Here is a 19,261-nt window from a genome sequence, read left to right as displayed (position 1 = left end):
CAGCAGGACACGAGAATCAAAAACAGAGTGTGAAAATGCACTATAATGTTTAATGTTCCCATTTTGTCATATTGTAGCCACAAATTAACTCTGGGGGAACTGCAGAAAGCTCCCCAGCACCCTCTCGATGAGCACCACCGACTCTACATGAGCTGTAGCTCATGTAGAAGAGTCTACCAACAAAACAACATCAGTCATGCTTCCTGAAACATGACTGATGTTGTGTTATGTTAATCTAATTTTTTTGCACAAAATCATTTTCATATAGTTAGATTTTAGGTTTTAGCTCCTTTCAGGACGAGCCGGGCTTTTTGACACTTTAAATCCAAATAAGCAGCTGATGGCCACGACACCCAGTTCAATGTTTACACTCTCATGTGAAAATGGCTGGAAACATCAAAGATGTACAGTTGTATGCAACTGTACAAATATGTACAGTTGCATCTTTGCTTTTCAAAGATGCAACTGTACATCTTTGAAAAGCAAAAGTGGAGCCTACTGCACAACCAATAAGAATGTAGTAAGTGGTTTCTGGATAGCAAGTCAACAACAAAACACTTATCTTTTCCAGCAGCCATTGTACAACGGTAAAACCAACTGAGCAAAGATGCTGGAGCTACATAGGGGTTGCTAGGTAACAGTGTAGTGTGACTCAACGATTGGAAGGATTTTGAAACGGCTCATTTGTCAGACGCCAAAAAAACATTAACTTCTTGCCAAAAAATATCTGGATATTTTTTTAAGAGCTTGGGCTATTCTTATAAACATTTGAGATCCAAATGGAAGTAGAAAACTCTAAAATGTGAAATTTGCATAATAAATTCCTCTTTAAATTGCTATCCATCCATCCATCCATCCATCCATCCATCTTCTTCCGCTTATCCGGGGTCGGGTCGCGGGGGNATTAGTTGATTAGCTTGGTTAGCATGGCTAGCATTACTCAAATCAGTCTCTTCTGGGAGCTGTCCTCCTGTCTGCCACTTTGAAACAGCCGAAAATTAGAGTTGATGTTTAAAAATGTCTTTAATTTTATGGTGTTGAACATAAATGCAAACAGCAGCCTCTATGCATTCCCTATGGTGGTGATTCTCAAACGTTTTAGAATAAAAACAGCAATTACTGTTACTGATAATAGACATTACTAAGTTTTTCCACACAAAATGACGTTTTAAAATAGTGCAGCAGCAATTGTACTTTTCAGTTTGATGTGTGTTCATAAAAAAACAACAAAGAAACATTTTCTTTCTCATCCAGAGCACAGACGTTGAAAAATCAGTTTGAAGCCAGACAGATTAACAAACAGGCCGTTAAATTAGAATTACAAGTCAGAAACTCTGAGATGTCTCAACAGCTCCATCCTCTGAAAACAAAATGGTCGCCTTAATTGCATATAAAATTCACCAGCAGCTGCAATAAAAATGACTTTATTTGCACCTCTGATGACATGGATTTTCTTAAAACTGCAACACAACCTCCTCAAGTGAACGCGTCGCTGCGAATTATATACGAACACGTTGTTGTTTTTACTGCGTTGCTACAAGCAGTAACCGTGGTTACAATAAGCAAATCAAGCTGGTTTTTCAGCTTGAAACTTGTGGTTGTTTTTGATTACAAAAACAGCTCAGAGTTCTGACTTAAGAGGTGAAATAAACACGGCATCAGCAGGTTTTAGTTTGAGAACCACAGCGCCGGGGAGAGCAGACACCAATTTGTAATCAGAAATCCCCACTGGCAACATTTCCAAATCCAGCATGTTCTCTGACAGACAGGCTGAAAGCTCAAATTAATAAAACAAACAATAAAACTTCTGACTGATGTCGAGCTTTAGCCAGTTTAATATTTTATCAAATTGAAACAACATTCCTCTTGTGAGTTGACCTTTTATAGCAAACGGCTCATTTTTGCACCCAAAATAGTCGAGCTTGAAAACAACCATAGTGGAGTGAAATGCAAGCACCAGACGCCATGTTTCCATTTTAAACAGCTTCCTGCACCTCTGCGGTTCCTCCATCTACTTTCAAACGCCTCGTTGACACTGACAATAGCTAACTTTGATTATCATTCGGTCAGTGATCACTTCCACACTGAAGAGTGATGCTAGTGAGATCTGTTAGCCCTTAGCTGCATTCGTTGATTGGAAAAATGTTGCATTTCTGAGGTTTTAACAGGCTGGTCACCAGTCAAGTTTGGTAAATATCAAACTCATTTGATTGTGATCACAATTAGGTGAATCGTTTTTTTTTTTGTTTTTTTTTTTGGTGCATCTCTAATTAAGGACATTTCAATGCACTGCTGCCACTCTCCAGCTAAAGCAAACAATTACCCAAATAGTTACATCAGAAAACAAAACAAAAACAATAAAACACAAACAAAAATGAATTTAAATACAGTTTTCTGCATTGTTTCACCATCAGTCCAGGTTGCTCGTTCTCACACCTAAAGCTATTTTGCGGGCTGAAAAATAAGAGCTGCAGTTCAGGCCAGCAGGAGGCGATCTTCTACAGTTATGGCTGCTACAATAGTGAGGTTAGAAGATAAAACAGCTACAGGCAGTCATGGAAGGAAGCTGAAGCAGTTCGTTCCTGCCAGAGTCTGAGTTTTATGCTGCTTTTCTTTTCAAATCCAAAAAAAAAAAAAAAAAACACCCCAGAAGAAACAAGCAGTTTGAATCTCTGTTTTTTCAGTCCCCTTATTTTCCAGTTTTGTTTCCTAAAAGCAGAATTGCCTAAATACAGTACGACTAAGAAGTGAAGATGGAGGATAACGTCCTTACGTAACAGACCTCCCTCAGTGAGCATCGTTACATGTTTCTAAGTAGAAGGCCGCCTGCAGTAATTCAAATATTCATGTGTGTTTTAATTTCAGGCCAACCTTCCTGTCAGTGCCAGGCAGAAAACACACTCAGACCCTGCGACTACATGTAGCTTTACTACCGTTCACATATATTACCGCTGATACTGCTTACTATGCTTTATACACTTTTGGTCATTTTGTCCATCAGACACCACAAAACATGCTATACAGTGTCTGTCTGTCTGTCTTAATTGAAACCTCTTCTGTAAGTGCTACTTAGCAGAGCTTGTCAAGTATTTGAAGCAAGAAAAACAACCATACACACACACGCATACACACACACACACACACACACCAAGAGAAGCACTCTACAGCAGCCTGTGAAGGTCAGTCTATACTTTTTTTTTTGTCTCTTTTGCATACTTCCTCCCCAGCAGGCAGGACCACACTTGCCTGTGTGTTTACTTTTGCAGCTATCTATACACGATCAAAGAACGTTGTTGGGCATGGAGGCGCTCAGCGGGATTTGCATCATGGGGACCTAACAGGGCTTGTTGACGTTGCACAGCAGCTCAGTGACTTTGATGAGGCGGGCCACTGTGCTCTGCGACTCCTCCTGCAGCCGCTGGTTGTTCTGCCTGAGGCTCTGCACCTCGGCCTGCAGCACCGCCTTGTCCTCTTTCTCCTGAAAAACATCGGCACACAACAGAGAACAGAAGCTGTCGCTCAGATTGCTGTGGCAGGAACGAGAGGTGGGTGGCGACAGGTACAGTGATGGCTCGGAGGAAGCTCGCGGGCGTGTGCAAACAAGAGACGCGACAGTCAAGAGCAGAGACGCACAGCAGCAGCAGTGAGGAGGAATAAACTCGCAATCCCAAAGCGCCAATCAGCCGATCCGATCAGTTCTCTGACGGGAGAGATTTTGTTTTGATTCGAGATACCAGACGAAAACAACCAAGCTTTTGCTGACTTTTACTGTTGCATATTGTTTATTAAATCAGTTCTTTGTGGGCTGACGGTCAGATGAGCAAGCACCTTATCAGTCACAATGTGCACAGGGCTGCAACTAATGATTATTTTCATGATCGAACATTCTCATTATTTTGCATTCACCAAACATCAAGGCTGATTAGTAGCGGACGAGCAAAATCAAACATTTCCGGAGTCCCAGGTGATGTTTGGATTGATTCTGTTGTTGCAAAACAGGGAAAAGCAGCAAATAATCACATTAAGTTAATCATACAAACCTTGTGTGCCCACTGTGTAAAAGGTAAATAGAAACAGAACATCAGTTTAATATGTTATATAAATACGTAATGCTCTAAAATGTCAAAATTGAGACGTAAGATCATTTCAATTCATTTTTAACTTGATGCCAAACCTTTGAGATTAACAGAAAAAAAATCACATCCATTGAACTTCTTCACACATTACAACCATAAATAACAGTTTATGTTCTTGTGGATTTTACGCAGTGTATAAAGAGAACAGGATTTCAAATGTTTCTAAATAAAAGATCAGAAAAGTATGGTATGCATTTGTGAAAAGAAAGAAAAGAAAAAGAAATCCCACATCATAATGCTGCTATTTCAACTGTAAAACATTTGAGCTGCATTTAGTCGTGTCTACTGTCTTCTACTCTTTAAGTCAAATAAATTTAGCCACTTTTAGATTTTGAACCTAAATGTGTGAGTTTGTGAAAGAGAAATTTACAGTAGTACGTTGTTAACTTTTATTTTAAGAGTTGAATAAACTAGTTTTTAAGTTAAAAAACCTGAAAAACTATTTCCCAGAATGCTTAGCAGCATGTTTTTGTATCCTGAGATGGAAGTGCGTTACATTGATCTGACTCTTGTGTTGTTAAGGCAAATGTTTATTTTAATGTCCTGTTCACACTAAATGAACTGAATTCTGATGTTTAATAAAATTCATGAAAAGATCAGAAATTTTGTTGATGCAATTTGAAACAAGAATTTAAATTGCTCTAACGTAGAATAAGTAGTTATTTTAATTTTATATTGTGGGTGAAAATAATAGACAAATGTGTGCTGTTTTTTTTCTTGCATATTGTGAAATGATTATTTGATTTGAATTAAGATAAAAGTCACAATTCAAGATTAACTAAAAAAACGTTTAGACAACTCATCTCTTGTTAAATCAAATTCATGAACTTTAATTTCTGAGTTAAAACAAATTAAATTACATTTGCAAGGCAGCAGATGGACTTTCATTTTCAAGTTAAATCAAATTCAAATGTTTTACAGTGCAGTGCACTCGTCTGGTTTTCCCTAAAAGGGAGACGGAAAACCAGCCCTCTAACTGGTTTCTTCCAAAAAGGCCAAAATAATGAAGTGCACAGCAGATCAAGTCAACAGAGTCACCCAACTATTGAGATTTCACACTATTTTACGTTAAAAGTATTTCAGTAAAGATGATTTGTTTGTGTGAAATGCAATGGAAAAACTGCGCTGTGTTTTGTTTTTCAGCAATAGAATCACATGATTTTTAATTCCTTCCTTATCTCTACTTGTGCTCGATCAATAAAGAGTCCTCCTGATGCTATGTCACTGAGCATGTTGGTCTTAAAATAAAACTTCATGCAGGACATTTCCTACGAGAAAAGTCCAACTTAAACTGGTGATACTTTTGCCAATGCAGCTGAGAATCCATCCTTCGAAAATATCACGTCGCTGCTAATTACTCCTACAAGCTTTTACCAGATTGGCCAAGTCTTTTATCAGTGTCACGAAAATATGCAGTTGGCATCAGGTTTAAAATGAACTCGCACAACTATATATCAAAGTAAAAAAGAAAACGTAATTGTTCATATTTCATTTACAGGAAGCCAAATATTACTGTCATTTTTTTTAAGTGAACTAAATCAGCAGTTCTCCAGGTTTTTTTGAATCTCATTATAATTATTCTTTAGGCTTTTGCTGCTTTTTTCACACATTTATTTTTTTAAATCAGACCTATCACCTGTCCAAAACAACAGGCTGTGCAATGTGTCCCTAAAAATGAGGCAAATAGACAAACGGAGGACAAGAAAGGAAGTGTCAGACATAAAAACAATTTACACCAGGAAGAAAATGCAGCAAAGACCCGACAAGTTTATCATTTACTGAAGACTTCAGCTGATAACTCTTGCTTTGGTTTTAGTATTAGTCAGATTATGCCAGCCAGCTTTGTTAGTTTCCAAAGATTTAGCTTAACAAATTGTGTAGCTTGTAGCAAAGTTTAGGTAATGTTTCTGTCTTAATGAGGTCAGACTTATGTGTCTGAATTATACCTAATTACACCTAACTTTGGGCATTTAAATAGTCAATACCTAAATTATTATCTACTGTAAAATAAACTCAGAAGAGCAGAGGTTAAACAGAAAATATTCTCATGGGCTGTGACGCCGTCTCATATCTTGCCGTGTTTTGTTAAAGATTGTATTTCACCAAGATTTAGGTAAGAGGAAATAAAGGATTTTTTTAGGTCATCAAGTCCTGATATGTATTTGAAATAATCGTATAATTTCCAATAGTGTATAATTGGAATAAAGGGTGTAAAAGTCACAAAGTTCTGCTGGGTCAGGACAGAGCTCTATGAGTGTCCCTGGAGGTGAGATAAGTGTTAGGTGAAAAATAAAACAGAAAGTAGGTCATGCTGTCAGGTTTACGTTCTTTTTCAAGCATCCAGCATCCTGAGGTAAGTAAATCTTCATCAGCAGAAACTGTGTTTGCATAGTTTTGTATGAGGTTAAATAATGTGATTATTGGGTTATTGCTGCTTTGTTTGAACTGTGATTGTTCAGATTAAATTAGATGAAATCTGAGAGTCGAATTTGTCGCCATGTACAAAAAATCGAGGTAGCCTGGCCATGAGATTGTTTATGCTGTGATGTTTCAAAAGGCTTTGGGAGGTGATATTGGAGATATTTACCTGAACTGAAATTTTACTGGTGATTGTTGGGGAAAAATGTGAAAAAAGTTGTATTGCTCAAACATAATGAAAAAGGAATAATGGTCCATGAAAGCATAATGAAATAACAGATGGCTCAGCACTTTTGTCATGTATTTTTTCAAGAATGAAAACTTTTTCTTCATTTTAAATTGTAAAAAGTTGTTAATTGTTTATATCCAGTTTCCAAAATTACGTTTTACACAGCGTGCTTGTTCTCTCTTTCGGAAACAAGGTTGTAAATGAATCAATGATAGTCAAAATTAGACATTAAACTTCCTTTAATGATGTACGTGTTTGAGGAGCTTTTCTGTCATTAGCATTGAGAGGTAAAGAGTCGGTTGATTGTTCAGAAAAATAGCCATTATTTCAGTAAATAGTGAAAATAGTCATAGTTGCAGTCCTCATCAAAGACTTCAAAATAGAATTGAATTGGGAGAAATACCATGCATCATACAGACAAAGACATACACAGAGACAGTATTGGCAAAAATAAATTTTCAACACAAGGGCCACTTATGTTTGGACGACCAAGCAGCTCCATCTGCTGAGTAAGGCCATGTTGTTGTTTTTTTTTTTGTTTTTTTTTGTTCGTTTTAAATTTTTTTAATTTTGTTTTAGTTTGAAAAGTGGACTTTGTGTTGAAATTGAGCTTTTTTTTAAGGCAGCTGGATCTTATGTCCAAAAGAAGCCTTTGAGTTCATCTCATACAGTTTTCTGAGGCATCAACAAGAAAGATCAACAGAGCAGCACAGACTCATGTTTGGTGGAAATGTGCAGGAAAGAAAGTACTGAAAAAAAAACAGCAGGACGTCTCATAAATACATGTAAAGTAGCAGAATACGGGGAAAATTACAAAAATTAGGAACGTTTCTGTACACAAAATAATAAATAAATAAACGTCTTTTTAAAGTATTTTTTTGTTCTTTTTATAATTTAATACATCTCTACAGCGAGTCAGCAGGGGACCTGAAGTGGCTCGTCGACGGCAGGATTTCTAACAGCTGCATCAGCAAACAGAAATCTTCTCGCTCAAGCGACAGAAGCTGAGCAAAGGAAATGCGTTTCTCCTGCCTGCTGACTCTTTTAGTGGAGCTACAAAATACTGTCACAGAGAATAACATTCATAGAAGTCAAAGCACCTTTTGCAGGTCGTCTTGCAGCTTCTTCAGCATGGCCTCCAGCTGCGACACCTTCTCCTCCAGGTGGCCCGGAGAGTCACTGCAGCAAAAACAGGCGAAGAGCAAACAGCTGAAGGGATTTAGCTTCCCAGCCCACGAAACCCATTAATGAAGGAAGAGAAACTTCCTGTCAGCCGCTACAACAAACGAAGGCAAGGAGACTTCTTAATTTGATTGATTGGTGCTGCGGTTTGTGGGACTAAGCTGAGGACTGAGCTCCTTTTACCTCTAATGAAAGCAGGAACACTTCAGAGGTCAATTTTCATTAATCACCGACGTCTGACAAGGAAAGCCAGTGTGAGTGACTGCTCTCATCCTGAGCTGCGTTTCTGCAAGACTGCAGTCATAAATAATGACTGCGCCCTCCGGAGGAGCAGAATAATAGCACGGTTGCGTTGGTGGGGGACTCAGGTTCACCACGTTTAAAGCTGAAGTACATGACTATTACATAAAGTTCATAATCGTGCAGACGTGATGCCTGTTCTTCTTTAAGAGGAGAATTTTGTTGGAAAATTCTGATTCAATCTGCTGTCCTCTGCAGCACAAACATGAACAAACTGTCCCGTAGATGTAGACACACGAGTCTTAAAGCTAAACGTTAATGACGTTGAGAAAATTAAGAGGTCTTAGGCTGTTGAGAAAATACAGACATGCTGAAGTCCTTCACTCTGTGTGTGTTTTGTCGTGACCCACCTGTCCTTTGAGTCTTTGAGTTTGCCGTCTGTCTGATCAGCTCCACCTTGGGAGGAATCCCCGGCTTTGCGGTCTGAGAAAAACAGCATTAAGGACATTATCATCACATTGACAACGTGGAAAAGGCAAGGTAGGGCCATTTTATTTACATGGCACTTTTTCAGCAACAAGGCAATTCAAAGTGCTTTGACCTGAGTTAGAGGAAATACAAACAAAATAAAAGAAAAGCTAAAGAAAATCAAAAAGTACTCCACAATTTGTTGATCTGAGGTAACGAGTAGTTTCCCTAGATATCTAAGTTTGTTCTAATGGTTACACGTTAATTTATAATCACACAGGATTTTATGTAAAAGATCAAAAATTTGTGGGACACATTTTTAAAAAACAAAAAAAATGAGAAAATGTGATGTGGATTTGTGTTCAGCCCCTTGTTCCGAAACCCTTAAATAAAATCTTGAACAACCTACTTTCGTCATAAGTGACCTTAATGCTAAATAAAATCCTGTCTGTGTGTAATTTAATCTATGAATAAATGGAAATGTTCCTGTGAAGGACTGTGGGGTTTGCTGGAGAAACATGGCTGAACAAACTCAGCAGACAGGTCAGGGAGGAAAACATGGAGAACATTAATGCAGGATTAGATGATGAAAAAATATTCCTAGCTTTTAACATCTACAGAGCTCTGTTCAATCGTTTATCTGAAAATGGGACGAGTATGAAAATCCATGAAGACGTTTGTGTCTATACCTAAAGTGACAGGCTGGACATAGACAGGATTCACCAGAAAAGAAGCAAAGAAACTCGGAAGGAGCTGCAAAAACTCACAGCCCAGGTCGGAAAAATCGATCAACAACTATTAGGCAAGCATTTTACGAATTTGGCCTTTATTAAAAGCGTAGCGGTAAAAAAGCCATCGCTGAAACTGCACTGCAGCATAAGCTGCTCTGTTTGCACTTTGCTAATATTAATGCAGCGGACGCAGCAAACATATGGAGGAGTTATGTTTGATTAGATGAGACCAAGTCTGAAGTTTATGGACAACCTGCAGAGCAAAAAACTGAACGTCACCCTGAAAACGTTATCATGTTTTTGGACGCTTTTTAATCTGACTGAGCTGGAGGTTTTTGACAAAGAGCAATGAGAAAAAAAAGAAGAAAAAAAAGAAAACTTTTGGTGTTTTAAGCTGGTAAACATTCCCCCAAAAGTCTTGTGATAATTGTCAATTTTACTCAAAGGGGCTGAATACACATGGACACCACATTTTTAAACCTTATACTAATATGCAGGGTTTCCCCCAGTCTGGCGGGCCACCAGGCTTTATTTGTTGCCCCATCAGGCTTATTTATTTAAGGGTTTTTTTAATGTTAGCATTTTTTAAGACTTTCTAGTTGGTGTTCAGATATTAATTTTCTAATAACACATAATTATTAAGTGATATTTTCAAATTACAAGTCAACTTTAAACATTTTTTAACTTAAAAACACGGCGGTGCGCTGGATGAACGACTGCTCTAGCACCCAAACCATCGGGCTTAGCAAGTTTTCTGGGGGAAACCTTGAATATGGTTAGCAGAAATTTGAAAACAATTTTTCTTTCACCTTCCACTTAAGTGATACTTTATGATACCCTCATCCAAGTTCACATCATACAATGTTTAAATATGAAGAAATATGAAAAACCTTACAGGGCGTAAATACTTCTTACATATAGTTGCTTTTATTTATGTGAAAGCATGTTGCATTCCCAGTTTAGTTCAGTAATAATGGATGAAATTCTGTTTCTCAGAGTTTCTGGATAACTGAAGCAGGATAATCTGAATCTGAATTGTCATGTTCTCGCTTTGGACTTCATTTCTTTTGGTTCACATCTTTTCCTAGTTATTTACCACATAGCGTGTACTGTATGCTGACTGACCACAAGAGGGCAGCAATAATAAGTGAACAGCACAGGAATGACGCTCTCTGTCTTCATGGTGCATTTAACTTCAGGAATGCTCTTTCAAAAAACATAAAATATAAATTATGAACCGTGCATAACCTCACCTTCTTTGGACAAAGCCTCCAGGATGCTGCGGCAGGCTGTCGCCAGGTCAGCAATGGACTGCCACTCCTCATCTGTCGAATCTGTCGTCTCAGAGAGAACTACAAGAAAAAAAGAAAAAGAAAAAGAGAATAAGAGGTGAAGCTCTATCATCATGATATATTCAGCATTCTGTGTGTGGTGTATATAGGACAGAAATGGGACTGCAGATGTTGCATGCATCTGCGTTGCCTCTGGTCTTGCACTGGCAGAAATCGGCCGCTAGGAGGCGGTGTTGCTTTGATGCTGGACTGCAGCTTGATGCCAAATATCCCAAATCAGGAGCAGGGTGTTTTTGAGGCCATGCCTATAAAAGGCTTGATGTAAATGATTAGTGGAAACCAAAACCAAGAAGGCGGAAGTAAGCTTAACTTAATTCAGATTTCTTTCAATTATGTGAGTAAACATTAAAAACTGTTTTGTGTTTTGCCCTAAAAGCCCTACAGTTGTTACACTTCAGCTCTCAAGCACATCTTGAATTTTACAATTGAGCTTAAAGTGGTGTTGACGCATCTGAAAGTCCTGCAGGCTTCCTGTTAGCGGGCGCTCTGCGAAACAATGAGAGGAATCCGAGGAGGTGATGAGCAATCGTGCTCTCATGGGTGCTGAACGAGGATCTCAGCAGAGGCAGAGCAGATGGTTCAGGAAGAAGGGGATCCTTGATTTGGGTGGGGAGCGGGCCCCGCCTGAAACTCCACCCCTCCCACCACCCATATGTCCCCCCTTTTATTCCTGCCCGTGGTGGAGCGGGGCAGCAGAGCAGGGGTGATATTAGATTAGCGGCATAGCGGGCAGCGTGTGTGAAAGAGGAGGAACAAAGAGGACACAGCGAGCACTGCAGGGGGGATAATGAAGAGAGGGATTTAAGGCAGGACGGGACTAAAAAAAGGAATTTAAGGGTCAAATCAGGCAGAGATGATTTGCAAACATGTGTAATCGTTCCATTTTGGCATCGTTTGAGCTGCTGTGCCAGCTGCTGTGTTGTGATAAAGCTTTGTTTTGAACTTATAATCGGGTTCATAGTGTTTCTCAGCACATATTACCTTCTAAATTCACTCAAACTGGACATCCACTTTGCTGGAAACCCCCAAAATATACAGAATAAAGAGAGGGGTTTCCTTATAGATTTGTTTTGTTTTTGCTTTTCTTGTCACACTTGAATGCTTCAGACCGTTAAGTAGATTTTATCAAACATAAATAATGTGAGTAAACACAAAGAGCAGGAAATAATTTTATTCATTAAGGGAAAATGGCTAACCAAACCAACCTGGTCCAAACTGAAACGGTAAAGCTTCAGTTTTCAAATCATGAGTTCAGCTGAAAGCTTTGTTAAATTTGACCAGCAGCCCAATTACTACCAGACCTAATGAATGAAGAAAGCATTTAATAGAAGTTATCTGACCACATGCAGTAGATTAATAGCAACACTATCCAAATAATCTCAAGAACAGATGCTTAAAAAAAAGGTTACAGCAGGATTTTTTACAATTCGGGACTCCAGCAAACCCCAAGGAGAGTCATAATCCTAAAAAGGAGAAACACTGAAACAGCAGCGAACCTTCAGACAAGTGGATCACCGACCAAAAATACTTCAAGATTGGGTCAAATCCTCATCCAGGAGGTCAAAAATAACCCAAAACAGTGTCTAAAGAACTGCAGCGCTCACTTGTGAGGTCACATGATTCAACAATAAGAAGGAGACTGGCGATAAATGGCGCACACGTTACAGTTCCAAGATGAAAACTGCTGCTGCTCGGCTCGTCTCACATTTGCAAAAAAAAACAAAAAAAAAAACATCTTGACTTGAGTCCTTAAACTTTAATATGGCCGCACTAAAACAATCCTGCAGGTTTGTTAATTTGAAACATTTAGGTTTGACTAAAAGAAAACAAACACTGCACTGTATTGAACGACCTTCATGGAGTTTGTAGATAATTTCTCAGAAATAAGAAAGCCCTTACTCTTGGTGATGGAGTTATGCAGACTGAGGGCTCGTGAGTTTCTTTCCGCTCGGTCTACACTCGATAGCCGGGAAGATGATAGGGACGAGTCACTCGCTGAAGCTTTGTCCTCGCCAAAGTCAGCGGCCATGAACTAAATCAAGAAGCAGACAGAGGTCAAAGTTTACATCAAACGTGTCGCACAAGCGTCAGGGGAAAACGCAGCTCAGGTGTTGTGGTCGACCTGCTCGTCTTCTGGGGGAACTTTAGGTTTGACGGCCAGGATCAGGTCAGGCGTGGCGTCCCTCAGCTCCCCGACGTTCTCGTAGATGTGGCGTTTCTCCTTCATCATCACGTTGTCGTACACGTGTCTGTCCATCAGGCAGAAATGTAGCAGGAGAATACACAAAAGCAAATCTTTTGATCCAATCCAGTGGTTAAAACCAAACCTAATATCCAGGAGAGCTTAGGTTGTCAAGGATCAAAAATAGCATGCGATAAGTCCGGTCAAATAATTTTGGTTGTGCTTTCAAAGGGTGATAAAAATCTAACTCAATATGAGGAGAATCTAAAAATATCTGCATGAGTGTTTCCTTTTCCTCCCCAGCAGCTGACAAGTGTGATTAAAGAAATTAAACAGGCTGACACAGATTCTTTGATACTGAAGAGGATGAGAATTAGACCAGAGTGCAGACGACGTAGATAAGTGCTTCAGTGAAAACAAAGGTGCTGCTGCGCTATCATCACATTTCACAATACGGCTCCGTATTTTAAAATATCTGCAGCTCATCTAAGCTAACTGCAGGTCCTTAGATGCTTAAATTTGATCTGTTTTATTCGTGGAAAAAACAGTTTTCTGTTTGGGATCAAGGTTTCCCCCAGAAAAGTTGCTAAGCCCGGTGGTTGGGGTGCTCAGCAGTCGTTCATCCAGCGGCCCGTCGTGTTTTTGAGTTAAAAAATGTTTCAAGTTGTCAGGAAATTGGAATATATCACTTGATAATCATGTGTTATTAAAAGATTGGAAGATTAATAGTTGAATACCAACTATAAAGTCTTAACGTTTTTAAAAAAACTTACATAAATAAGCAATGCTTAGCCTGGGGGGGCACAAGTAAAGCCTGGTGGCCCGCCAGGCTTTTGATCCACTGGGGGAAACCCAGTGGTCCTCATGTGTCCAAGTTTCAATTATCTAACCTTTCGTTCAAGCTAAAGAATTGAAGTTTTTGTTTACAGCAAAAAAAAACAAAAAAAAGACTTGATTACGTTTTAAGCTAAGTAATGATTCAGCAAATGATTGTGTAATGTACTTTGAATTTTTTCTATTTCAGAACAGTAAAAAAATATTTCCAGTTTTACAAAACAAACATGAATCTAGATCCAAGTTCAATTAAATCATAATTGAAAAACTGCTTTAAACAAAGTTTTATCACAATCTGTGGTTGATTTTAAAGCAGCTAAATTAAGCAAACAAATGTACAAGATATGTTCTTCATAGTTTTAGTGAAGCTTACTCATCACAGGTGTCTGTGTAGGACAGCTGCTTCTCCAGAGAAACGCTGCGGGTGAGCTGAGAGATGCTGATCTCTTCGCTCTTATTGGCTGGCTGGTCCTGCAGAGACGTAGCCCTCAGCAAAGGTAAGGCGGGCAGTGTGAGGAGTGGGCCGGGACTCTCCTCGTTTTGCCCCCCGCCGCCGTCCATCTTCAGCTCATCCTCGGCGAGCTGATCTTCCTCCTCCTCGTCGACCCTGTCCGCCTTCAGCTGCTCCTCCTCCACCTTCTGCTCCTGCTCCTCCCTCTCGTCTTCCCTCTCATCCACCACCCAGGCCACTCCCGACTTGTCCTCGCCGGACTTGCACTCCGCATCCTTGATGGCTTTCTGATAGAGCTCAGAGAAACTTCTGCAAAGCAATAACAGACTGCGTGAGAACAAAACCCCCGAGCTTTATTGCATTATGACTTACAAATTGAACAAAACGAAGGCAAAAGCAGAGCATTTCCTGTGAGCCGCATCTTTCTGCCACATAATTGTGGTAATTTATGTTTTGTGCCTCAGAAGGAGTAATGCAGGGTTGAGCACGATTAAATCTCTCCTGCCAGCTTTGTGACGTTATTTGGCGCAGTAAGCAGTAGAGATGTCTGGCTTGATAATGTCTTACTTTATCCCAACAACTCTGTTCACAGCTGTTTCTGCCGTCGCTCGGCTGTCAGTTAAGCAGAAACGTCCTGGGTGCAGTCGGCCAGGCCGTGTCAGTGTGATTAAACATCATTAAGAAGGATTTACTGGTTGCTGGCCAGCTGACTACAGACTGTCATTAGTAGCAGAGAGAGCTGTGACCTATCCCTGACTCTTTTCTTTTTCTGAACCATCTTGTCCCACTAACTCCCTCCAACTCATCTGCTGCCTTGACCCCTGCAGTGTGGCCACCTCTTGGGTTCACAGTCTGTCTCTGACGGGTAGAAAGACTTCTGTCCAACCTGCGAGGTTTGCCGTTCTCATCCGGTGGGATGACGGTGATGTGGATCTTGTGTGCCGTGCGGAGAAGCCTGCTCCTCTCCTCCGGGCTCAAGTGGACCAGGGAATGTCCGCACAGCCTCACCACGCGAGCCCACAGCTGCAGGCCTCCGCTCTCGGCGTAGCAGAACCTCTGCAGGTCCGTCACGAAGCCCTCCTCGTTCATGAGGAAGCCTGGCTGCCCCACTCCGTCCCGCAGCGGGGTGACCTCCAGCGCCTCGCAGCCCCGCGTCACCAGCTGAAGAACAGCAGGACACGAGAATCAAAAACAGAGTGTGAAAAATGATCTGGTATTTTTTACACTATCATAATGTAAAAAATGCACTATAATGTTTAATGTTCCCATTTAGTCATATTGTAGCCACAAATTAACTCTGGGGGAACTGCAGAAAGCTACAGCTCATGTAGAAGAGTCTACCAACAAAACAACATCAGTCATGCTTCCTGAAACATGACTGATGTTGTGTTATGTTAATTTAATTTTTTTGCACAAAATCATTTTCATATAGTTAGATTTTAGGTTTTAGCTCCTTTCAGGATGAGCCGGGCTTTTTGTCACTTTAAATCCAAATAAGCAGCTGATGGCCACGACACCCAGTTCAATGTTTACACTCTCATGTGAAAATGGCTGGAAACATCAAAGATGTACAGTTGTATGCAACTGTACAAATATGTACAGTTGCATCTTTGCTTTTCAAAGATGCAACTGTACATCTTTGAAAAGCAAAAGTGGAGCCTACTGCACAACCAATAAGAATGTAGTAAGTGGTTTCTGGATAGAAAGTCAACAACAAAATACTTATCTTTTCCAGCAGCCATTGTACAACGGTAAAACCAACTGAGCAAAGATCCTGGAGCTACGTAGGGGTTGCTAGGTAACAGTGTAGTGTGACTCAACGATTGGAAGGATTTTTAAACAGCTCATTTTTCAGACACCAAAAAACATTAACTTCCTGCCAAAAAATATCTGGATATTTTTTTAAGAGCTTGGGCTATTCTTATAAACATTTGAGATCCAAATGGAAGTAGAAAACTCTAAAATGTGAAATTTGCATAATAAATTCCTCTTTAAATTGCTATCCATCCATCCATCCATCCATCCATCCATCTTCTTCCGCTTATCCGGGGTCGGGTCGCGGGGGCAGCAGCTTCAGAAGGGAGGCCCAGACTTCCGTTTCCCCAGCCACTTCTTCCAGTTCCTCCAGGGGAACCCCAAGGCGTTCCCAGGCCAGCCGAGAGACATAGTCCCTCCAGCGTGTCCTGGGTCTTCCTCGGGGCCTCCTCCCGGTGGGATGTGCCCGGAAAACCTCACCAGGGAGGAGCCCAGGAGGCATCCGTACCAGATGCCCGAGCCACCTCAACTGGCTCCTCTCGACGCCAGTTGAGGTGGCTATGATTAAACTGCTATGATTTCCTTACTGTAGCACCACGTACCTCAAGCCTTTGCACCACTTCTTTTATGTCCTCTGTCTGACTCTCCAACATGCTGATTGACACGGACTCCCCGCGCTCATAGAAGATGTCCAAACACGGCCCCCCATCCTTCGTTTCTGTCACCGCCTTCCATCCGATGACGTCTCGACAGGAGCAGTTGAACACCACCCTGCGGCTGCCCCTCTCAATGAGCACCACCGACTCCGCCGACACCCCGAGCAGACAGGGGAACTTCTGCTGCTCACCGGCCTCCGAGTCATCTCTGCAGCTGACCATCACAGCCCACACCAGCGCTCCGGCGCTGTGCAGCTCGGCGCCTTTCGCACCCTTCATCTTGTCTTTCCGCTTGCTCCCCAAAGAGAGGAGGGGGAACTTGGTGGAGGAGTCGATGGGGGTAGTGGTCACGTAGTTCTCCGCCAGGTCCTTCAGGTATTCCTGCCGAGTGCGTGTGGCCATGGAGCGAAACTTCTCCGATTTCTCTGCAGCGTTCTCGGCGTTCACCACCTTCGCCAGGAGGTAGTCTCTGAAGGCAGGCGAGCGAGGGAACCGGGCGCCCCTAGGGAACAGGGGCCCAAACAACGGGATGTCTTTGGAGCGTGTCACAGCCACTCTGAAAAGAGAAAGAATGAAAGAAAGAAAGAGAGACCGAGAGAGGGAGAGAGAGAGAAACAAAAGAGTGTGAAATGTTCAGCAGAAACACTCAATCTATGTCCTGTTTGCAGCGTAGCTGTGTAATACATGCTGCAGCAGCGGAGGAGTGTTTTCTCCTGAGGTGCCTCACACCTTCAGTGATGTGACTATTACACCAATAGTAGCAGCCAACTTAACAGTGACTCCCGGCACGGTGACAAAAAGAGTGTAAATTCTCTCTTTTGCTCAAAATTCACAGTTTTTTGTGTATTATTGATACTTTTAACCAGATATTTATATGAAGAGCATAAAAAGACAGCATTTTCTTTTTTCTGTCTGGCATTAAATTGACTAAACTATTCCAGTTTTAAGGTAGTTAGGATGTTATTTCTACTTGTAACATGTCAAAATACTGTGAGAGATTTTTGCGTTGTTTTGTTTTGTTTTTATACCCAAATCTTCTTCATACAGAGATTTGGTTCCTGAGTGCATTTATAAATTTTGATCTGGCTTTTGGAGTAATGGCTTCCAGCTGAGTGTCCATCCTGTCCATTTTGGCACAAGACTGGCTTCACTGTTGATAAAGACTCTCTCTTACCATGTTGAGCCAGCCAATATTAGCTGATGCCTGTTTTCCATAATGTCACACAAGGAAACGTTGCATTGGGTTTTGCCGTAAAATTAATTGACAGGTGTGACTCCAATTAGTTCAAATGGTGCAAACGAATCGAAATCTTGCAAGTTTTTGATTTGGTAAAGATTACCGTTACACATTTAGAAAACTGTGTAATCTTAAAGAGTGTAAACGTCTATCTTTGAAGAAAGTAGTAAAGATGCTAAAAATATCTTTCATTCTTTAGGCAATGAAGAAATAGAGTTCATTTTGGATAATCTACTGAAACTGAAGCACAACATGTAGCCAGTTCATTCTCCCAGTCTTTAAAAAAAGTTAATCTATAATTATCTTATCCCAGTTGAAGTGTAAAAAGTAAGGATGCACCATGTGTGAGCGTTAAGATGTCTAAAGGCCCATGTTAGTGATTTTTTAATAAATTGTATCAATCTGATAAGGAAAAATGGACCAATATTTACAGCCAATAATTGCTGCCGCTTATGTTCCAAGAGTTTTGGTCATGTGAAAGTGACGCATCGAAGGATTATGGGGCTTTAATCTGAGGTACTGAATGGCAGCAATGTAGTCTGGTTTTTCTTTTAAGTCCTTAAAAGGGTAAGTAAATCAATAAGACAAATAAAATTGGTAAATATCGGTTATCAGTCAAAACAGCGACAATATCGGATATTGCATATCATCTGCCTAACATTTCTATATCAGTGAATCCTTCGTTAAAAGTATTAAAACAGCGTATTCTGCCATTACTCTGCAATAAACTGGTTGTTGACATGTAATCGTTCCACAGAGTTGGATAACAGAAAGCCTATTTTGTTAGATATCAGAAAATGACGGCAGGACCAGAACAGCAGGAAGAATCACCTGTAGTAGGCGTGGTCGGTGCCAGGCTCGTGAACCTGAACGATGATGAAGACATGCTGGAAATGTGAACGGATGGACTTCGGAGTGAAGGGCAGAGCGCCTGGCTCCTGGAACACGATGGTCACGATGTCGTTTCCGATGTGTCGCTTCCTCAGCAGCTGATGAGGCAAAAACCAGGACACAAAGAGTTAAACAAGGTCACCGCACATCACTGGACAATCCTACTTTATTTTCCCAATCAAGCATGTTGACATGATGATGTTTGCTTGGTACAACAACCTGCTGGGTTCCTTTCTCACACTGAACAACACATCTTTAAGGGGATTTCTCCTTTTAGCTTATTACTGCGGCACGGAGTCTCCTTAGCTGACTTATGCAACTTAGGCTGGGATGCAGTTCTCACAGTCTTCACAGATTTTGACTTTAAGTCCACATTGAGACTGATTTCAGCAGATTTTTGTTTTACAAGTGAAAGACTGTAGATGTTTTAATTGTGTTTTACTTCAATTTTTATAGATTTAAAACATAAAACAAGTGCTAGGTCCTTTTTCTGACCTAA

At 40.7% G+C, this 19,261-nt stretch overlaps 1 protein-coding gene across 5 annotated transcripts in view; it reads right to left on the bottom strand.

Annotated features, from left to right (window-relative positions):
* Positions 1-2,216: 2,216 nt before the first annotated feature.
* Positions 2,217-19,261, bottom strand: part of sipa1 (signal-induced proliferation-associated 1) — a 48,225-nt gene continuing 31,180 nt past the window's right edge. For 4 of the 5 annotated variants that reach the window (XM_007563213.2, XM_007563212.2, XM_007563215.2 and 1 more), the window contains 11 exons: positions 18,703-18,860; positions 16,581-17,190; positions 15,110-15,384; positions 14,146-14,532; positions 12,879-13,005; positions 12,656-12,788; positions 10,658-10,756; positions 8,616-8,688; positions 7,884-7,962; positions 4,041-4,052; positions 2,217-3,478 (listed from right to left, as the gene is read on the bottom strand). In XM_007563213.2, the coding sequence (XP_007563275.1) occupies positions 3,335-3,478; positions 4,041-4,052; positions 7,884-7,962; positions 8,616-8,688; positions 10,658-10,756; positions 12,656-12,788; positions 12,879-13,005; positions 14,146-14,532; positions 15,110-15,384; positions 16,581-17,190; positions 18,703-18,860 (2,097 nt within the window). In that variant the 3' untranslated portion in view covers positions 2,217-3,334. The remainder of the gene's footprint in view (positions 3,479-4,040; positions 4,053-7,883; positions 7,963-8,615; positions 8,689-10,657; positions 10,757-12,655; positions 12,789-12,878; positions 13,006-14,145; positions 14,533-15,109; positions 15,385-16,580; positions 17,191-18,702; positions 18,861-19,261) is intronic. The other variant, XM_007563218.2, reaches the window with a different exon arrangement.

The sequence above is a fragment of the Poecilia formosa genome, unplaced genomic scaffold (assembly GCF_000485575.1).
Source record: "Poecilia formosa unplaced genomic scaffold, Poecilia_formosa-5.1.2 Scaffold145, whole genome shotgun sequence".
NCBI classification, from domain to species: domain Eukaryota; kingdom Metazoa; phylum Chordata; class Actinopteri; order Cyprinodontiformes; family Poeciliidae; genus Poecilia; species Poecilia formosa.
The sequence above is the reverse complement of the archived record's forward strand: the minus strand, read 5'-3'. Positions and strand labels throughout refer to the sequence as shown.